The following is a 20491-nucleotide window of genomic DNA, read 5'->3' on the forward strand; positions in this document are numbered from 1 at the left end:
GCTGGGAGCAGTCGTCTGTCCGAACGGCGCATAGTCCAGACAAATGCCTCGAGTCCGTCACCCTGGCTTGTGCATGAGTTGCTTCTTGAGCCGTTCTTGCCCATGACTGGATGTAACGCGTGCCTTAAGTATGCCACTGCGGTGTTTGCTCCTTCACAGTGATGTGCGGCGACATAGCAACGGTGTACCGATGCTGGTTCTTGATGACCTGCGTAATGGTCGTATCACATCTACAGTATTCCACGCATCGGACACCCGTACAAAGACCCAGACTATAAACCGCGCGTCTGCGAACGTCATACTTTTGCCGAATGCGCTGCTCTTTTTAACAGCTTGCGGCCGGGTATACAGCACATCATATATTCTGCCATTCAATGCCTGGCCATGCTGAATATGCCTTTTTGTCGGGAATAGGAGCGGAATCAATTCTGACTGGATGTTTCAATGCCAAGCACGCAACATTTTTTCTTATATCTATTGGTAATGAAATGTCTATAGACGATCTTGACTGGCGATGCTTTATCGACCGCAGGCCTCACATATGCCTGGATATTTAATGTTATGTAAGCAGACATTTAGACCTTAGGTATGATCTACACTATGAAGAGTAAACTGTTTTAGATCCGACTTTGAGCACCCCTTGGTGTGCGTGACACGCTATCCTTTTCCTCATGACGTCGCCTGAACTTGACGCCCGTCCGGCGTGCTGAAAAACTCCTGAGTGAACAGACCATTACGGTAGGCAAGTAAATCCTTCGGCCTGCTATCGGTGTGTCATCCGTGGTACGAAACTCACCCTTCCAATAAGAGACTGACTGGGAGGCACCGTTGTCGTAATGTAGATGTTGTTATAGGAGAATCAGACACCAAATGACACCTCATTTTGTCGCAATGCAGCGCACAGAAGGAGGCAGTCCCGTCACCTCAGCCCGCTGTTGCCACCGCCGGCCGTCGGCAGTGAGCAACGGCACACTGCGACGTCCTCCTGCGGCCAAAGCTGTGGCCCGCCGCGCGAGACCTGTCTCAGCGCGGGCCGGCGCCCGCTGACGGGCGGCGCCGCGCTGACGCTGCCACCCTGTAGCCCGACCTGTCAGCCTGCACCGCTGGCCTGTGACGCCGGCCGGGGCTGTTGCAGCGCGGGCCGGGGCCTGCGGGCGGACGGCCGGCGCGCCTTCCCGGCCATCTACACGCGCACCGGCGACGCCGGCACGTCGGCCACGTTCACCGGCGAGCGTCGGCCCAAGGACGACTGCCTGTTTGAGGCGCTGGGTACCGTCGATGAGCTCTCGGCTACCATCGGGTGAGCCTGGCTGATACATGATCAACGGCGTGAAACGTTACTGCCTGCTGTGGTAATGCACATGTCATTGCTTGTGAAAAAGTACTTGGAATTGTTTGTAAGATCATTATTTTGTGAGCGCTACAAATCTGAACAATTGTTTAATGGTCGAATCGAATAGCATTTTCAAGGAATATTCAGTTGCCACTGTATGCTAGATGCATGAGGATTTCTGTCAATTTCAGCCGCCAAGTTTGTTTCCATCAGTCCCGTATTACGAACGGGCATCCTATCACGCCGATCATGGCACGATCCCAAACTACGCCACTACAGCTGCCGACCGAGGTTATCCCGCCAGGCCTGACCGTCCAGCCCCGCCCCGTTGCCTCCAACTTCGCTGGACAAACCCCGCCTGGCAGGCGCTGTGCTTAAATCTCTGTGGCCGCCGGCCGAATGCGCGGTAGTTGGCTTGGTGCGACGCCGGAGCTTTGATCCCGCCGCCGACGATGTCATTGTACGCCGCTTCCCAAGCGGCCGCATCTGTTGTAATGTTAAACTGCAGTCACACGACAGCTAACAGCACATGGATAGCACAACAGTATGGTGGAAATATGTGGTATCTGCTGAAGGTTAGAAAGCCTCAACACTTCCAGCCGTTTGCTTTTGTGCACTGTGATGTTTAAAACAAGCGTTCATTATAATGCTAAGATGGACTGGGCTATTTAAGTATGTGGAGCAGCCATGGAAATACATTGTGGAAAAGCCCAACACTTCTGGCATCGTTCCGCGGTGAACGAAACGTGATTTCAAACACTTTGAGACACGTATTGATTTTTGCTCTCTTTAAAGGTACGCACGAAACATGACATGCCAATAAAAGCGATGATCATGATCTCTGTTGCATGACCTATCAGTGCGGAGCAGCATATTTTGTTGCAAATTGGTGCTCCATTTGAGACGGCCATTTGTGTTGTCTAAACTGTACGAAGATAGCCCATTTAGCCGCCATAGAAATCTATCACGTTGTGACCTGTTTCATGTGTTATTTTCTATGTGATGGGTAAAGAAAACGTCCTTTACCATGCATGCTTATCAGCCTACAACAGCTACCATGTACGATATTGTTGGCCAAGCAACACCTCTCACCAATAATCGTTGTTCCAGTCCAAATCACATCGGGCTGGACATGCCTTTGTATTGTGTTAGTGTTGCCGGCATTGCGAATTTTCGCTACATTGGTTCCAAACAGTCTTTCTACGTTTTATTGTTTTGCTGGTTTCTGCCGGTTTTCTCACCAGTACTGTGCGACTGCCAATTTTAACAACCGGCTCACAGAAACTTTCATTCGCCACCAGCCGTAGGGCCCGGCCGCCTCCGACAGTGTAAGAACTCCAATGGAACCGCTTAGTACAGTACGATACATGGCTCACAGTACATTCATGGCCTAACCCCACATACAAAGGTAGTTGTTTTCGAGTGGGTGGAAAGTGGCATCAACACCACACCACACCACACCACACCACACCACACCACGCACGCACACACGCACACACGCACGCACGCACGCACGCACGCACGCACGCACGCAAACGCACACACGGCCTCCGGCAGGCGGTCGATCTCGGGCGTCAGCAGGCGCTTCGGCTCGTGGGCCGATGCGGAGCGTGCGGAGGCGGCAGAGCTGGCAGAAGTGAGGGACGCGTGGAAAGCTTTTGTCGGGCCCACGGTCCCGGCTAGTGGCTTCCGCAGGGGAAGCTGCGAACGTGGTCTCCCTGCCTAGACATAAGAGTTGCGGAGTGAGTTGTGGACGGCTGCCATCAGTAAAGGATTGCTGTTTTTTGGTTCAGTGCAGGAAGAGCTCAAGACTCGGAGACTACCGGAACAACGTTTCTTACTCCGTGTGTTCAAATATTTAGATGTTTTGCCTATAGCGACGACCGAGGAGAGCTGAAAGCCATTACAGGCTCACCGAATACCACGCTCATCCCTTCGTGACTAGAGCTAATGTTTCCAGTTGGGCTGTGATACTGCCCCAGACGCGTCGAAGCCACGCTACGGGCCTTGCGCACGATAGATAAACGAACTCATTTCCAGGGCCCCGACCGCATTGCACACCAGAAACCATTCTTGTGCGGATCATGGGTGCTGAAGTCAGCTGCACTCCGTCTTTCGCAGGCGTCCTGGATAGTTTTTCGTCTGGCTATTCGCTTGCCTTCTGAGTTGAAGGATCCGACGGTACAAGGTGGCAGCGGCCGCATCTTGCGGTGGCTAGACATCAGCCTGACCTGCCTTGTCAACCACCAAGTCCTGCCTGGGCCCGTGCCACGTGAGGTGGCAGGTGCCTGCCGTTTCTGACCCGGGATAGGGAGGTTAGGTTGACCCGCACCCAGTCACGCCTGAGCTCGTGCCGCATTGGCTGGCAGGTGCCTGTCGTTTCTGACCCAGGGAGGGGAGATCAGCTTGACCTGCGCCCAGTCACGCCTGAGCTCGTGCCGCATTGGCTGGCAGGTGCCTGCCGTGTCTGACCCGGGGGAGGTGGAGGTCAGCTTGACCTGCGCCCGGTCACGCCGGGGCTCGTGCCGCGTTGGCTGGCAGATGCCTGCCGTCTCTGACCCGGGGGATGGGTAGGTTAGCCCGACTTGCGCCCAGTCACGCCTCAGATCGTGCCGCATTGGCTGGCAGGTGCCTGCCGTCTCTGACCCGGGGGGATGGGTAGGTTAGCCCGACTTGCGCCCAGTCACGCCTGAGCTCGTGCCGGGCGGGGTGGTAGATGCCTGCCGTCTCTGACCCGGGAGAGGGGGAGGTTAGCTTGACCTGCGCCTAGTCACGCCTGAGCTCGTGCCGCGTGGGATGGCAAGTGCCTGCCGTCTCTGACCCGGGAGAGGGGGAGGTTAGCTTGACCTGCGCCCAATCACGCCTGAGCTCGTGCCGGGCGGGGTGGCAGATGCCTGCCGTCTCTGACCCGGGAGAGGGGGAGGTTAGCTTGACCTGCGCCTAGTCACGCCTGAGCTCGTGCCGCGTGGGATGGCAGGTGCCTGCCGTCTCTGACCCGGGGGAGGGGAGGCTAGCTTGACCTGCGCCCAGTCACGCCTGAGCTCGTGCCGCGCGGGGTGGCAGGTGCGGCCATTAGCGCAGGTCCGGCCGGCGGACGCCGCCGCGCTGCCATTAGTCCGTATGTCAGGCGTCGTCCCCGGCCAGCCACGGGCGCCGCCGGCAGTGGCAGCGCCGGGCAGACAGACCGGGCAACGCCTCCGTCGGGCTGAGACCTCCTGGAGTCATGAGTCGAGGGCACGGGATGACTAGGAGAGGATGGGCTCGAGAGTGGGGCTTTGACTGACCGTCACAGCCGAGTCGATGTGGGACTGGCGGCGGCCAACTTTCTGAGGACGATGTTCCGTTTTCGGACACGACGCCATCAGGCGGAGGAATTCATTGGGTGAAGTTTGCGGAGCAGTCTTTCAGTCAGCCAGTCGTTACCCCGAAAACTTGACGTGGGGAGGGGAGATTGCTGCAGGTACCACTGCCGCGCGCTGTAGAACCATGGGAGACGACGATCAAACTTGTACCAATCACAGTATCTCTTTAAGAGAAATCTGCCGGCTTTTCCCGCAAGGCTCCAGCTTTCCTAGTTTGCGAACGACAGGAGGTGCGGGCGGCATCGCCACCTCCATCAGTCCTTAATTATGAAAAACGGCTGGCCTGGGTGAAGGTTAACTTGAATCGGCAGTGCTCTAAAGTTTTGGCCAGCCGAGGACCGCGGTGATGCTCCACGTTTTGAGAACGGTATTTCGTGAGTGATGTTCAGGTGCTTTCGGGCAGAGGGTGTGCACGACAGTCGTGCATCCGTGGCTGAGAGCACCGCAGGCTCCCATTGAGAACAACGGCTGCGTCATCAAGTAAAAGAACACACACGTTCATTGTAAACCATGGTGGTTTAAAATTCCCACAGACAAACTGAAAATACTGCAAACGAACATGCAATGACACACGAAAACCCCGACGGGTTATATGGGTCATATATCATTGGCTGTGCGTGTACGGTATCTCCAACGTGTTTGTCGTACTTTTTACCATGGTTTACTCGACGTGTGTCTGAAAACCGAACTGAGAACCTCAGACGGTTGCAGGGCGGTGAAAAGGACTGGGTTATGAACCATAGTGTATGTGTTCTGGGTTTAAGATAATATAAAAATCGGATATGCTCTCTACAGACAAATGTGTGATGTTTAATGAATTACACAGGCCTGGATCAAGGTAAACCATGTGTAGGAGGCGCCAGTAGCATTGCTTTTCTTCGTTTGCCCACCACTTGCCTCCCCCATCTTTGAGTACGTGAGTGCACTTCAGGAGGGTAGCTCGGATGCATATCCAACATGATACATGCATAATGATCTGCGACTGGATTTCGCATATTTACTTCACCCTTACCTACGGCATAGATATACCGCAAGTCCTCGCTTCCCTTCAGCCGCATGCCGCGCAGATGGCCCAGAATGATTCCCATCCTTCTGGGAGCTGGCAGTCGCCTGCAATGGTCATTCTCTTCATTTGGTGAGCTTGCTTCGACGCACACATTATGGAGCAGAACTAAATATACGCTGGTAGCACCTGCGATGCATAGTTGGCAAGTAATGCAACAGTGTGCGCCCCATTTTTGGTTCAGTCGCCCCTGCCAAAGAAAAACTGTACACACGGGTTTATGGTATCTATAATTATGATCTATTCGCATATGAGTGGACTTGCTATCTATGTTGCCCTACAATGCACCGGAGATGTGCTGTACATTCTTGTACGTTGTGCCTTGTAAGGTCGCTGACCTATGGCAGGTAAAAGTCAGACCATAGCTTCAGCGAAGGCAGTTTTTATGGAATCGTTCAATCTAATCCAACAACGGAGTGTTGGACGAAGCCATACATGTCTGAGATGCTTATTTAGGCAACACGACAATGGAATGAACAAATTACATTGACCTAGGGCCAGGTATGAAGGTCAGACCAAGGTCAAAACCAGCCTGTGGTTTTTCTCTAGAGCTTGCTGCATGGGGTAGTTTCTGGAGTCCATCTCGAATTTATTGATAACAGGAACCACATTATACACTTTCCATGGGCTTCTTAAAGGGCAGAATAGGTCACTGACATACAATGACACTGGTTAACATTTGGTTTTTAGGAACATTCTGCTTAGCTTAATCTTTGTCGCTTTTTCAAATGCAAAACTCAAAGCAGCCCTGTATGATTTTGGTCACCATGACCTTTAAAAGGTCATACAAGGTCACTGACCTTAAATGAGCTTGTGACAGTCCGCTTAGAGCTAGGTTCTAGGGGCCCTTTGGAGGCCAACCCGGAAATTAACCTTGCGTGACCTTGTGTGACCTTGTATGACCCGAAGGTCATAACCTAGGAACCTCAACCTTTGATCTGAGTGAGTTCACGCACAGGTCAATAAACCTTGTGAATTTGGTGTATCTAGCTCTCTTAGTTCCTGAGATCTCAGAGAGGATCAAATTGACCCACCCACCGGAGCGAAGGGTATCCAACCGGCCACCCTGGCGCGTGTTAAACCGCCTCAGCGCCACTGCTGTCATTGACATTTTCACAAAGGCGTGCACGTCATTTCCATGTAAATTTACGGCATTTCGTGACGCTGCAACGAACATTTCAGGAGCAGCGAGCAAAACAAACATGAAATATGAAAATCTGCCCCCAAAGCGATTAGGTTTACACAACATTAACTCGTCATCGCTTATGTCATGCCACAACCCAGATCGCAGGTCCTGCTACGACGGTCGACGCGCTGGAGCGGCGCGCGCGGTCGTGGCACCAAGCATCGCTGACACCAACCCTGTCGACAGTGCTGGTGCCCAGGTTCTGGCCTCGCTCGGTCGCCTCTGTAACACCGGCCGGACTGCCGGCAGGCTGGCGCGCGTGCTGGTGGCACGGCTCCGCCTGCGCTCGGCCGCCGCTGTGAACCCGGCCGGACTGCCGGCAGGCTGGCGCGCGTGCTGGCCAGGGACGCCGGCCACCCGTACGTGGCGCGGCTGGAGCGGCTGCAGTGCGCGCTGCAGGACGTCGGCTCGCTGGTGGCCACGCCGCGCTCGTCGGCGCGGCCTGCGCACACGCGCCGCACCGGCGCCGCCGTGCCGGCCGCATGGGTCACCGAGCTCGAGCACTGGATCGACGAGTATACCCAGCAGCTGCCGCCGCTCGACAACTTCATACTGCCGGTACGGTGGCGCCCAGCCGGCGCAGGGTCACGCACAGGGATCTGCGAGGTCGCCATGTGGAATACGTGAGGGACTCACCAAAAGGCCAGCTGAGGGATCCGTAAGCTATGGTGAGGGTTCAAATTCCAGACAGAATATGGTGATAGATTTAATGCAGGATATGGAGATGAGTGACAACAGAGGGCATGCCCAGTGCTGATCCTGATGTGCATGGCGATTGGTGAGGGCTCGCAAAGTGGCGTGACACGGACCCACCCTACAGCGCATTGTGCGGGGTCACACTAGGTCATATGTTGGGGGCTCACAATAATAGCGCTATGACGAGTGTTCACAGCAGAGGATGTATTGAGCAGTCACACCCCAGGATAGGACCAGCGATCACGCAATATATCGGAGCGGACACGTTAGCGCACACGATCGGGTGCTCGCATGCAAAGGCTCTGTGAAAGAGTCGCACTCAACGAAATGGCGAGAAACTACGACAAATGATAATGAAAGGGCTGACACTGGATGAGTTGGTGCGAAGCTGTGCCGAAGGAAGGCTGATGTCGTAAATGAGGCGAGGGATATCATTGAAGGGGACGGTTAGAGCCCGCAGTTAGTGGAGTCAGTGAGAGCTCGAAGCGAGGAGGTTTCGTGTTTAAGTAAACGATGTGCGCTCACACTGCCGTGGTGGCGGATAAGGGAGGGCTAATGCAGGTTCGTATTACAGATGCTCAACTTAAGGCTGTTGTATGCTGATGCGATCCTAAGTACGCAGAGTGTTTGCGGAGACTGCGGGAAAGTACAGAAACTTCACCTACCCGGCATGAGTTGGTGGGAAATGGGCGTGTGGTGGGAATGGACTCCATGAATCCTGGCTTCGTTTAGTCTTCCGCCTCTTGTCCAGAAACTTGCAGTATTGATAGCTCTCATAAATCATTGCTACCTCGGAGCGATGCGGCAGCTTCTTCCGCATCATGAGAATGACTTAGATTTCCTGAAGCAGCTGCAGCAGTGACGGCGGGAGCTGACAGGGGGAGCGGGTCACCGAGGAGAGTGGGATGTGCTTACGTTACTATGGCATTATACGTGTTGGTTTGGATCTGCATGACCTTTTCTCCTTGAGGGAATCAACCGCACATTCACTGTTAGGGAAGGTGAGAATGTGGATGCCATTCGTTGCTAGAATCGATCCAAGATATTTTAATTTGTTGGAGAGGTGAGAATGAATATGTATGTCAGAATGTGTATCTAATATGAGATAGTGATATCGGATGTCACTATCGGATCATGGATGCGTGCAAGTCCTGCGCATCACAGACCTTTGGTCTGTGATGCGCAAGTCCTGCGCATCACAGACCTTTGGGTGGCTTATCTCCTAACACCTTGACTGTGAGTGCAGGCATTTCTGTCGGCCGCGGTTGGCCCTCTGATAAGGGTAGCAAATGCCGGCCATGTGCCCGTCACACTGCCGCGCACTGTCGTACGTGGCGTGTCGGACCAAGCCGACCCGGCAATTCTACTGGCGCCACCACCTTCTGTCCCACGTGCTCTGTGGCTGGAACTGGACCTGGATTACCCATCGGGCTATCTCGCGCCGGGTCGTCAGTCAGCGGCGCCGTGAGGTGACTAGGGTTGTCACGTGACCTCTGTGCCGTCAGTCAGCAGCTCTTTGAAGCAGCAAGGGGTCATTGCATGACCTGTGTGCCGTCAGCCGACAGCTCTATTAGGCGGCAGGGGGCCATCCCATGACCTCTCGGCAGCCAGTCAACAGCTTTAAGGTGTCAGGGGTCGTCCGTCGACCTCTGGGAGTCCACAGCCGGCGGGCTGGCGTTCCACAACCTCCGTACAACCTTTTGTTTACTGCTATGTCAAGTCCGGTATCAGGAGGCCATTCCGTGACCTCTGGCGTACTCTGTGCATTGTGTTGCAAATCCAGGGGTAGGTGGCCATTCCGTGGCCTTTTGGGCACTATCTTGCTAGGTCCAGAGGTCGAGTGGTCGTAGCGTGACCTCTGCGGCCCCTGGCCGCTGATGTACCCAAGTCCCTTGGTAGGGAGTCATTCGATGGCCTCTAGGAGACTGTCCAAGGTCTGGCCAGGTCCGGCGGCCGCGAGTCGCACCGTGACCGCTGAGGTCACCCTGTCCGCTGCGCTGCTGTGCCAGATCCCTAGGTGGGGATCATCTTGTGACCTTTGGGAGGATGCCGGCATGCCAGGTCCAGCGGCACGCTGTCCTCCCGTAATGCCATGTAGAACAGGCCGCCACCAGGTGCTTCGGGTGGCACCCGTGGGTTGTGGAGGACGTTCCACCGTAGCGGTATGACGCTGTGTTAATCCTCCTCATATGGTGGCTTCGGGACCCTTTGACGGGAACCTCTCCATCGGCCGGTCGATACTGCCGCCCGGCCGCCCGGGCGGCCGGGGAACTCTGGCCGCTGTCGATGGAAGCCTCGGTCCGCAGATTGCGCGCCGCTCTGGCCGTCGCTTGCGGCAGCGGGCTCTGATAGACCACTGGGAAGCCGAGCGAGCTCTTACCAGACGCTGGGAAGCCAAGCAGGCTTTGACCAGACGCAGAAAAGCCGGGCGCGCTCTGACCAGGCGCTGGAAGCCGAGCGAGCTCTGACCAGACGCTGGGAAGCCAAGGAGGCTCTGACAAGACGCAGAGAAGCTGGGCGAGCTCTGACCAGGCGCTGGGAAGCTGAGCAGGCTCTGACAAGACGCAGGGAAGCTGGGCGAGCTCTGACCAGGCGCTGGGAAGCCGAGCGAGCTCTGACCGGCCGCTGGGAAGCCGGGCAAGCTCTGACCAGGCGCAGGGAAGCCGAGCAGGCTCTGACCAGACGCAGGGAAGCCGGGTGAGCTCTGACCGGCCATTGAGAAGCCGAGCGAGCTCTGACCAGCCCCTGGGGAGCCACGTGAGCTCTGACCAGCCACTGGAGAGCCAGGCGAGCTCTGACCGGCTGCTGGAGATCTGGGTGAGCTTTGACCAGTCGCCGGGAAGCCGAACGAGCTCTGACCAGCCGTTGAGCTGGGCGAGCTCTGACCTGCCACTATGGAGCTGGGCGAGCTCTCACCAGTCACTGGGGAGCTGGGCGAGCTCTGAACAGCTGCTGGTGAGCCGGGCGAGGTTTCACCATCTGCTGGGGAGCTGGACGCGGGCTCTGTTGATGTCCAGGTGTGGCCCGGTACGGACAAGATCTCCGCCGTCTTGTTTGGGTGCGACAACCAGTCAGACAGATGGCTTTCATTGGCCGGCTTGTGAGACGCCCGCCGCCTGAGTATGGCGATCATCCGCTCTGGCAGGTCTCTAGCGCCGCACGTCGCGCCCGAGCGTTGCTGGTCGGCTCCGGGGACGTACACTGGCGCTCGGGCTGACACGTGCTCGTGCGGTGAACGTGGGCCGTGGCCGCGGGGCGGCGACCCCGCTGGATCGGGGGCGGCCGGTCCGCGCGCGCACTGCCGCCTGTCGCCAGGCCGGCCCGCACTTCTGGTCTGCGAGCGCCCCGCTGATAGCGCTCCGATCCGCTGAAGTGCGCCGCTGAGAGCGAATGCATTAGAACGACGGTGAATGGTGCTGATGCGTGTCCCATTGTTTGCTCTTGCGGCGGTCTCGCTGGAGTTGGCTCCCTCGGCGTGCTGGCGCATTTTGTGTGCGAGGAGTCCCTTGCCGTGAAATCCCGGCGTGGGGGCCTGAATCTGCGACGCGCTGGGAAATGTGGAGCGTAGGGTGGCGAAGATGTTGTATTTTTCGACTACGGCTCGGGCTTCTGCCCGGCGATCACTAGGCATCGCTTGACGCGGCAGGATATGAGCGAAGCGCTGCATAGTACTGCACAGCAATTTCCGTGGCTTCAGCCCATCTAAAATATGAAATCATGATATGAAACAATAAAGCAATGTTTTATATCACGTCGTGCGAAGAAATTGGCTGGCACTCTGGGAATGAACTTTACTTGAATAAGCACGTATCATCAGGTTACCAAAACGCCGAGGAAAACTGCTAGAAACAATGCTGCTGTAAAAGCAAAAAGGGCAAATTGCTACGATGCGTGTTTCATAGCTCATGTTGCATCCTTACTTGGCAGGCATATATTATCTATGTTTAGCCCTTTTATTCCCTTGCGAACAAGTAATTGGGAGAAGAGGAAATTGACTCACACCAAACATTTAGGGATATAGTTGCCCGATCCGAACAGGTGCATCCCTCAAGACAAGGACAAGGCTTCCTAAACATGTTCTGGCTCGCTGACAGATCTTTGTGACCTTCGATGTCATTCCTTCCATATCCGCCGCACACCTCATGTCATAAATGCCACACTGAGGTCGTATGCCTCCCTCGCCCGCCTGCGACGGGACGCAGCGGCGGCGCCCCGGCGGCCAGCGGCGCCCGGCGGCGGCGCCCAGCGGCGGCGCCCGGCTGCGGGCGGCCAGGCGGCGGGGGAGCAGACCGCTGCTCGTGACGGGGCGGGCGGCGGCTGGGGAGAGGTCTCTGACCGGCGGGCATGCGAGCGGGCCCGCGCCGGCCGGCCGTCGCCCGGACGTCGATCGACCGGTGTCTCACGACGGCCGACGCGCTGACCCCGATCACCCATGCACGGCAAAAAACTCGGGCGTCGATCGGGCGGCACGCGACGGGCCCATCCTCCGGCCCGACCCGCCTGTTGCTGGGCATCCCCCCCCCCGCCCTCCCGCCCCCCCCCCCCATATCATTCTCCGGTGCTCGTCGACGGCCCGTCGGTTTCGGCGGGCCACCGTCACGCGGCCCGTGCGATCCCCAGTCTGCCGTCCCGTCGGGATTTCGGTCCGAGTCACGCGCCAGGTCGGTCGCGACCAAGCGCGGCGTCAGTAAGTGGTGGGCGTACCCCGATAGGGTCATTGTTGTACACCTGAACCAGACGAGTCGGGGGTCGGAGTCGTGAGGCCGGGATTCGCTGCCGCCTCGGAGCTCCAGCTCTGGAGCCGATCCATCCCCAACTCCAGCTCTGCAGCCGATCCGTCTCCAGCTCCAGCTCCGGAGCCGATCCGTCCCCAGCACCAGCTCTGGAGCCGATCCGTCCCCAATTCCAGCTCTGGAGCCGATCCGTCCCTAGCCCCAGCTCTGGAGCCGCCTCGTCCCCAGCCCCAGCTCTGGAGCCGCCCCGTCCCCATCTCCAGCTCTGGGGCCGCCTCGTCCCCAGTTCCAGCTCTGGGGCCGCTCCGTCCCCAGCTCCAGCTCTGGAGCCGATCCGTCTCCAGCTCCAGCTCTGGAGCCGATCCCTCTCCAGCTCCAGATCCGGAGTCCTTAGCTCCAGCTCTGGAGCCTCAGCTCCTCAGTCCTCAGCTCCAACCCTGGAGCCGCTCCGTCTCCAGCTCCAGCTCTGGGACCGATCCGTCCCCAGCTCCAGCTCTGGAGCCAATCCGTCCCCAGCTCCAGTTCTGGAGCCGCTTCGTTCCCATCTCCAGCTCTGGAGCCGCACCGTCCCCAGCTCCAGCTCTGGGGCCGCCCCGTCCCCAGCTCCAGCTCGGGAGCCGCTCCGTCCCCAGCTCCAGCTCCGGAGCCGCCCCGTCCTCAGCTCGAGCTCGGGAGTCCCCGGGCGCCGCTGACGGATGGTGTCGGCCGGTCGCAGCCGCGGCCGGTCGCTGAGCGAGTCGGACGGTTATTGGAGGTCGGCGCGCCGGCTGATGAGGCTGCTCTCCGTGACGACGCCGCCGTATTGACCTGTGCACGTGGCCCGCGCGGCCCCCGAGCCGCCGGCGCCGCCGGCGCCGCCGGGACACCGGCTGACTTCGTCTGCCGACAGCACTGCCGGTGCGGGGCTCCACCAGGGACGCGAGTTCGTCTCGGGTCGTCAGCCCATCGATAAAGGAAGCCGTTTGTCCGGCAATGCCAACAGATTAACTTGTTTTATAATGTGATCAACGTTGACGTCAGTGCCGTAATCCGTGTCTTGTCATCGGGTGCTTGACTTCTACTTCGCTAAAGGATCCGGTTGTTATTAACGTTCAGTTGTAATTATGGTGGCAGTTGTTAGGGGAAATATTGCATGTATTGTTCTCGGTCTCATTGAAACGTACTTCCAGGTCAGTGCCATTCGTTATGCCTTCGATGCTGCAGATACAAATGGACAACTTGAGACGCAACGTTTTGTTTACTGTGAAATAATATGATAATCGAACGATTTAATTGCGTTGTTCTTATAATTCGTAAATTTGTGCAATGTTGACGGAAGTTTGCTGTGAATATGCTTGTTGGTTTCCATCCCCAAGCTGTGTATGTATATTCCACACTTGGGATATTTTTCGAATAGTAGCAACTTATTTGGATGAAGCGTTGCATCTCTTTGAGGAACCTTGCTTTCCCCAAAAGTTATCTCCCATTCATCAGCGCGCGACGCAAGTTACCAAGAATCGCTGAGGACGCCTTAAAGCCTTCAGACAACGGGGAAATCTGGTCATGACCCCAATTTATTTTTTGTCAACCTCCGATTACACTAAGGTTGTTGCCTTCTTACCACAAAACTGAGCATTGTTCTGGAAATTTCCGAGAAAAGTAATCGCAACTTATTGTGACAAATCACTTTTGTAAGACTTTTACAACCTTACGGACACTCATTATATTGATCTAGTATCACGATCCTATTATGTTGCCTTATAAAGCCGTGGCAGCAGAGATGGTTGAGACTTGATCTCGACGAGTAAGACTTGACACAAGCTCAATTAGTAAGACTTGACTGGAGCTTGACGATTAAGACTTGGCATAGGCTCAATAAGTAAGGCTTGACTCGAGCTTGACGAATAAGACTTGACTTGGGCTCGACGAGCAAGACTAGATATGAGCTCCACAAATAAGACGTGACTCGAGCTCGACGATTAACACGCGCCCGGATGGCCAGCTGGATACCCTCGCTCTGGTGGGTGGATTAATTTGACCCCCCTGAGATCTCTGGAACTAAGAGAGGTGCAAACACCAAATTCACATGGTGTATTGACCTGTACGTGAACTCATTTAGGTCAAATTTTTAGGTTCCTAGGCCATGACCTTCGGGGCGAATAAGGTAAAACAAGGTCAAATTCCAGGTTGGTCTTCAACGTGCCCACAGAACCTGGATAACTGTTTCTAAGCAAAACGTCACATGCTCATTTAAGATCGATGACCTTGTTTGACCTTTTGAAGGTCATGGTGACCAAAATCATACAAGACTGCTCTAAGTTTTGCACTTGGATAAACGACAAAGATCACGCTAGACAATATGTTTCCAATAACAAAATGCTGACCTTATAGGTGAATGATCTATTCTGACCCTAAGAAGTCCATGGAAAATATATGCGTTTCCTGCTATCAATCGGTTCGAAGTGAGCACCAGCAACTATCCCATACAGGAAGCCCTAGATAAAAAAACAGGTTGGTTTTGACCTTGGTCTGACCTTCATACCTGACCTAAGGTCAGCGTAATTTGCTCGTTCAATATTTGTGTTGCCTAAGAAAACATCTCAGAAATGAATGGCTTCGTCTAACACTCCGTTGTGGCATCAGAATGAACGATTCTCAAGAAATTGACTTCGCTGAAACCGTGGCCTGACTTTGACCTGCCATAGGTCAGCAACCTTACAAAGTACGTCTAATGTTTTATGTCCAACGATCCGCTGTTCAGTTGTCTACAGCTGTGCAAAATTTGGCGCGGCTGTGCCGCGGCGTTCGGAAACCATTCCGGAAAAACATTCGGGGGTCAATTTGACCCCCACCCGAGCGCGTGTTAGGACTTGACCTGAGCTCGACGAGCAAGACTTGACTTGAGCTCGACGAGCAAGACTTGACGTGGCCGAATTCCTGGCACGACAGCGGCAGCCTCGACTCCGTTGACTGGAACGACTGGAGAAAACTGATATGGATAAAGCTGAAATGACCGGTCGACGCGTATGGCCGGGACGGAGGTGGCCGGGATGTCTGGTGTACCGAGCCCATTAACCGGCCGGAGGGGCAGCGTCGACGGCCGTGCAGCCCGCATTGGCCGCTTTCAGTTCACCTGGCGCGAGCTAGAGAGCACGCCGCGACCCGGCCGGCGGCTGCCCGGCTCGGTGGACCACCGCACGTACCTGTCAAACTCGGCCACGGAGTTACCCGAGTCGCTCTGCCGTCTCTCAGCTGCTCTGCTCACAGTGTCGGCTCAGCTCTGTTTTCCGCTCAGCCCTTCAGGACATGCTCCATTGCCGGCTTAACTCCTCAAGGCACGCTCTGTTGCCAGCTGAGCCCTGCAGGGCATGCTCTGTTTCTTTTCCAAGGCTTGGGCCACAGTCTGCCGTCCCTCAGCTGTTCGAGTCACATTCTACTGTACTCGGATTGGGCTGTTCGGGATGCGCCATGCCGTCTTTCAGCTCTTAAGGTGTGACTACTGTCTGAGTTTCCCGTGCCCCACCCCTGCTGTTTGTCGGCTCTCCGTGCCGCACCTTTTGCGGTCTCGTGGCTCTCTGAGCCGGACCGCTAGCTCTCATGTCTGGCGGTCAGACCTCGTGTCTGCTCAGACAGCTCTGCTCGTCAGACTTCGCGTGTGGGCTCTCTGTGTTAGACCGTGTGCCGTCACTCAGCTCTCCGGACCAGACTGCCGCCGCTCATCCTGTTGAGCCCGCCGCTCCCGACTCGCTGACGAGGCTCTGGCGTCCTCCGCACATATCGCGCATCGCTCTGCTGAAGCAGAGTATTGGACGATTCCTGGAACCTGACATCGATATGAGCTGTATCCCAGTTCTCAATAACATGGCATACTCCCGCTCAGATTTCCAGCCGCTTCCTTATTTTCCGAGCCGAGTCCGTCCGCCTCCCAGCTCCTTCCCGCACCTGTCTCCCGATACTCGTCGACCAACCAGCTCTACTCTACAGCTCTACTCCAGCTCTACTACTCTGTCCGTCAGCTCCGGCATTCGTCCGTCCTGTATCCGGCGTTGCTAGTTCCAGCTCAGCTCGCATTTTCTCCCTATCCCAGTTGTGTGTGTCTGCCCAAGTATTTGTTTTTTCCTCTGTCTGTCTCGTTTTCACGCTTACTCTTTCCCAGCCACAGCTTTCGTTTTCGCTTTAAGTCTCCCGTTTTCTCCCACTCTGGCGCTGTTATCCCGTTTTACCCGCTATTTCACCCCATTCTTATTCCCCGCCTTTTTATCGCTATTTCTCTCCCGTCATCCCCCCCTCTCTTTCCTCCACTACCGGTGTCCCTCCCCTGCTCTTTCCTCTTATCTCTTTGTCCCACCCTGTTCTCCCTTGAGCTCCCGTGTTTGAGTCAGACGCTGCTCCTGTGCGAGTCATGCCGCCATTCGGCGAGATCAGACATGTGACCCGGTTTTTGCTAGACATTCAGGACGACCGGCCGGCTCGGCTGTGACTGACAAGCCCGACGACGGCCGGAGAGCGCTCCCGTGCAGCCTCCCTGTCGGCCGGGCCGGCGTCTGCCTCTGACGCCGCGCCCAGCAGCCACGTGCTGCGACTGCCCGGTACTACGTGCGGGCCCTGCACAGTACGCCGCACTGCTCCCGCCGCCCCCTAAGCCTGTAGATGACGCTGGTGTGTGGTTTGTGAGACGGCTGGGTAGCATTGACTCGAGGCGTTGCCGTCTGGGTGACGCGTAAATCAAGCCTGGGCTTCCGCACGCCCCGCCACGCGTGAACCTGCGCTGACCCCAGAGCAGGTCGCCTGTTGTAATGGATTTGTCGAATATTCCCTTCCGACTTCTTAAAGAGATGATGTGCCTCGGAATGAGCGTGGCGTTAAGGTCTTAATCCAGATACTATAGCGAGATCGGCAGAAAGTTGGAGTGTATACGTCGTGTACGGGGGCGAATGCTGGGTATATTAACTGGGTTTACTTGCTTACTGGTCTCACTCCTCGTCGGGCGCCTCTTTCAACTTTGCAGTGTACTAGTGATTGACTGCGGTTGCTCAGACTCTGTTCTGTCTTGCAAAGCCAACCAGTCGTTTGGGTGAGTGCAGTTCGGTCCGTCCCGAGGCGTCCATCTAGGACTCCTCGTGCCTCGGGCGGTTGTGTGGTCCAGGGGGGTCAGGGCGTGGGGTGGAGTACTTTTTCACCCGCGTGGCGTTCGGGATTACCCCAATACGGCTCTTCGACATTAGTGCTGCAACAAAAAACTCCTACCGACAAGAGTGCTGCGACATTACTTTTGCCTCCAATGCTTACACACGACTTTACTTCTACTGCAAAAGCTTATACGCGACTTTAGTGCTACACGGCAAACCTCATACTTAGAAAATTATGCTCGTCGTTATTTCTACTGCAAAAGCATGTACGGTCATTAATTTTACACGACTTTACTTCTGCTACGAAGAATTATACGCGGCATTAGTGCTACACGGCAAGACTGCTTCAAAAGCTGATGGTCGCAGTTACGTCTACTGCAAAGAACTTGCACGCGGCGTTAGTGCTACAACAAAACTTGTTAGTCAAGTGTTTTCCGTGTGTAGAACTGACTGGCATATGTTTTTGCAACCTAGGTTTTGTCGTGTACGAGTTTTTGCAATAGAAGTAATGTCGTTTGTAAGTTAAGACCATAAGTTGTTACGGTAGATGTGCTAGCGAGATTGTTTTTTGCAGCACAAGTTTTGTCGTGCAGCCTTATGTCGTGTGTGAGTTTTTGCAGCAGAAGTAATGTCGCGTATGAGTTAAGTCTGTATAAGCCCTTGCAGCATCAGGGATGTCGCGTAAAGCGGATGTCGTAGCAGGTCCTGTCGGTAGGAGGTTTTGCCGTAGCTCTGATGTGACACCGCTTCGGCACTGTCCCAGCCCCTCGCGCCTGCCTCGAACGGCGCGTGAGGCCGCTACGAAGGTGACGTGCCGAATCGCGTGCGGGGTTCAGCGCGCACCCATCACGAGCGTCCGTCTCTCGCGGATTGGCCGATGGCGCGCGCCCTTCTGTCGGTCCTGCCTCGGGCGCCACCCTCTCGCCTCCCGCCGCATTGATTGAGGCACCGGCGAGATGGAGCGGCCGCCGAGCACCGCACCGGCTCCGGCTCCGTCCGCCGGCGGTGGCATGGAACAGGGTGGCGTTGTGTTACCATGAAGCTAGTGCCGGGTGTCGGGGATCACAAGCGATCAATACGTCAGAGCGGTAAAACGTTATTGCTGCGTCGAGGTCTGCCGGTATCGGGGTTATCACCGGCGTGTCAGACTAGGGCGTGGCAGTCCGCCTTGTGCCGCGTTGATGCTTGCCGGCCCCTCCCTGCAGCTCGTGTTCGCGCTAAAATTAAACGGGCGCTGGATTTCGTTTCGATTCGGAATTGACGTCACACGTGGCGGTCGGGAGGTCCTTTGTGTATCAGAGGATCACCTAGAGCTGAAGCTGCGACGGGACTGTCTGTTCCTCTCCCGGCCCAAACCTTCACCACCGAGCTTTGCCAGAACGGGTGTGCTCTTTGGTGGCGTGCAGATGAAGGTTCGAGTGAAATACAAGGGGAGTGTGCGCTAGCCACGGGGCATGATCCTGTCGGTTACCGGTATTCAGCCATTGGCTTGTCCTGGCAGTTTGCCGGGGCGGTTTGTAGTCCCAGCTGCGGGCTGCAGTCGCCGGGGCTGTGCTGTGGGACAGTCTGCCGAGGCTGTGTCTAGTCCCAGCTGCAGGCTGAAGCCGCTGGGGCTGTGGGACAGTCTGCCGAGGCTGTGTCTAGTCCCAGCTGCAGGCCGAGGCCGCTGGGGCTGTACCGTGGGACAGTCTGCCGAGGCTGTGTCTGGTCCCAGCTGCAGGCTGAAGCCGCCGGGGCTGTGGGACAGTCTGCCGAGGCTGTGTCTGGTTCCAGCTGCAGGCTGAAGCCGCCGGGGCTGTGGGACAGTCTGCCGGGACTGTGTCTGGTCCCAGCTGCAGGCTGAAGCCGCCGGGGCTGTGGGACAGTCTGCCGGGACTGTGTCTGGTCCCAGCTGCAGGCTGAAGCCGCCGGAAGCCGCTGGGGCTGTGCTGTGGGGCAGTCTGCCGGGGCTGTGTCTGGTCCCAGCTGCAGGCTGAAGCCGCTGGGGCTGTACCGTGGGACGGTCTGCCGGGCTGTGTCTGGTCCCAGCTGCGGGCTGAAGCCGCCGGGGCTGTGGGACAGTCTGCCGGGGCTGTGTCTGGTCCCAGCTGCAGGCTGAAACCGCCGGGGCTGTGGGACAGTCTGCCGAGGCGGTGTCTGGTCCCTGCTGCAGGCTGAAGCCGCCGGGGCTGTGCTATGGGACAGTCTGCCGGGGCTGTGTCTGGTCCCAGCTGCAGGCTGAAGCCGCCGGGGCTGTGGGACAGTCTGCCGAGGCGGTGTCTGGTCCCTGCTGCAGGCTGAAGCCGCCGGGGCTGTGCTGTGGGGCAGTCTGCCGGGGCTGTGTCTGGTCCCAGCTGCAGGCTGAAGCCGCTGGGGCTGTGGGACAGTCTGCCGAGGCTGTGTCTGGTCCCAGCTGCAGGCTGAAGCCACTGGGGCTGTGCTGTGGGGCAGTCTGCCGGGGCTGTGTCTGGTCCCAGCTGCAGGCAGAAGCCGCTGGGGCTGTGGGGCAGTCTGCCGGGGCTGTGTCTGGTCCCACCTGCAGGCTGAAGCCGCTGAAGCTGTGCTGTGGGGCAGTCTGCCGGGGCTGTGTCTGGTTCCAGCTGCAGGCTGAAGCCGCTGAAGCTGTGCTGTGGGGCAGTCTGCCGAGGCTGTGTCTGGTCCCAGCTGCAGGCTGAAGCCGCCGGGGCTGTGTCTGGTCCCAGCTGCAGGCTGAAGCCGCCGGGGCTGTGGGACAGTCTGCCGGGGCTGTCTGGTCCCAGCTGCAAGCTGAAGCCGCTGGGGCTGTGCTGTGGGACCGTCGCCAGCCGCGGCCGACGTGGTCGGTCACCGGCTGACCACTCGTCAATCACATCAGCTGAGCAATGACCAACTGAGATGGTGTCGTAGGGTAACAGAGTTTAACAGAGTGGGCATCAGAGAGTTTGAGACGAGTAACAAAATCTGGTTAATGGGTGGTGATCATTAGCTATCATTAAACTCGATACAAATAGCTTCAAATTCATCTTTAAGCATGGCATCGTTAGATGCTCTA

At 56.7% G+C, this 20491-nt stretch overlaps 1 protein-coding gene across 1 annotated transcript in view; it reads left to right on the plus strand.

Moving 5' to 3' along the window:
- LOC119114858 (corrinoid adenosyltransferase) overlaps positions 1-20491 on the plus strand; it is a 34083-nt gene that overhangs the window by 2161 nt on the left and 11431 nt on the right. Inside the window, exons 2-3 of the mRNA XM_037238908.1 lie at positions 1136-1300; positions 7268-7502. Coding sequence (XP_037094803.1) covers positions 1136-1300; positions 7268-7502 — 400 coding nt within the window. The remainder of the gene's footprint in view (positions 1-1135; positions 1301-7267; positions 7503-20491) is intronic.

Source organism: Pollicipes pollicipes, unplaced genomic scaffold (genome assembly GCF_011947565.3).
Source record: "Pollicipes pollicipes isolate AB1234 unplaced genomic scaffold, Ppol_2.1 Scaffold_3087;HRSCAF=3621_pilon_pilon_pilon, whole genome shotgun sequence".
Classification (NCBI taxonomy): domain Eukaryota; kingdom Metazoa; phylum Arthropoda; class Thecostraca; order Pollicipedomorpha; family Pollicipedidae; genus Pollicipes; species Pollicipes pollicipes.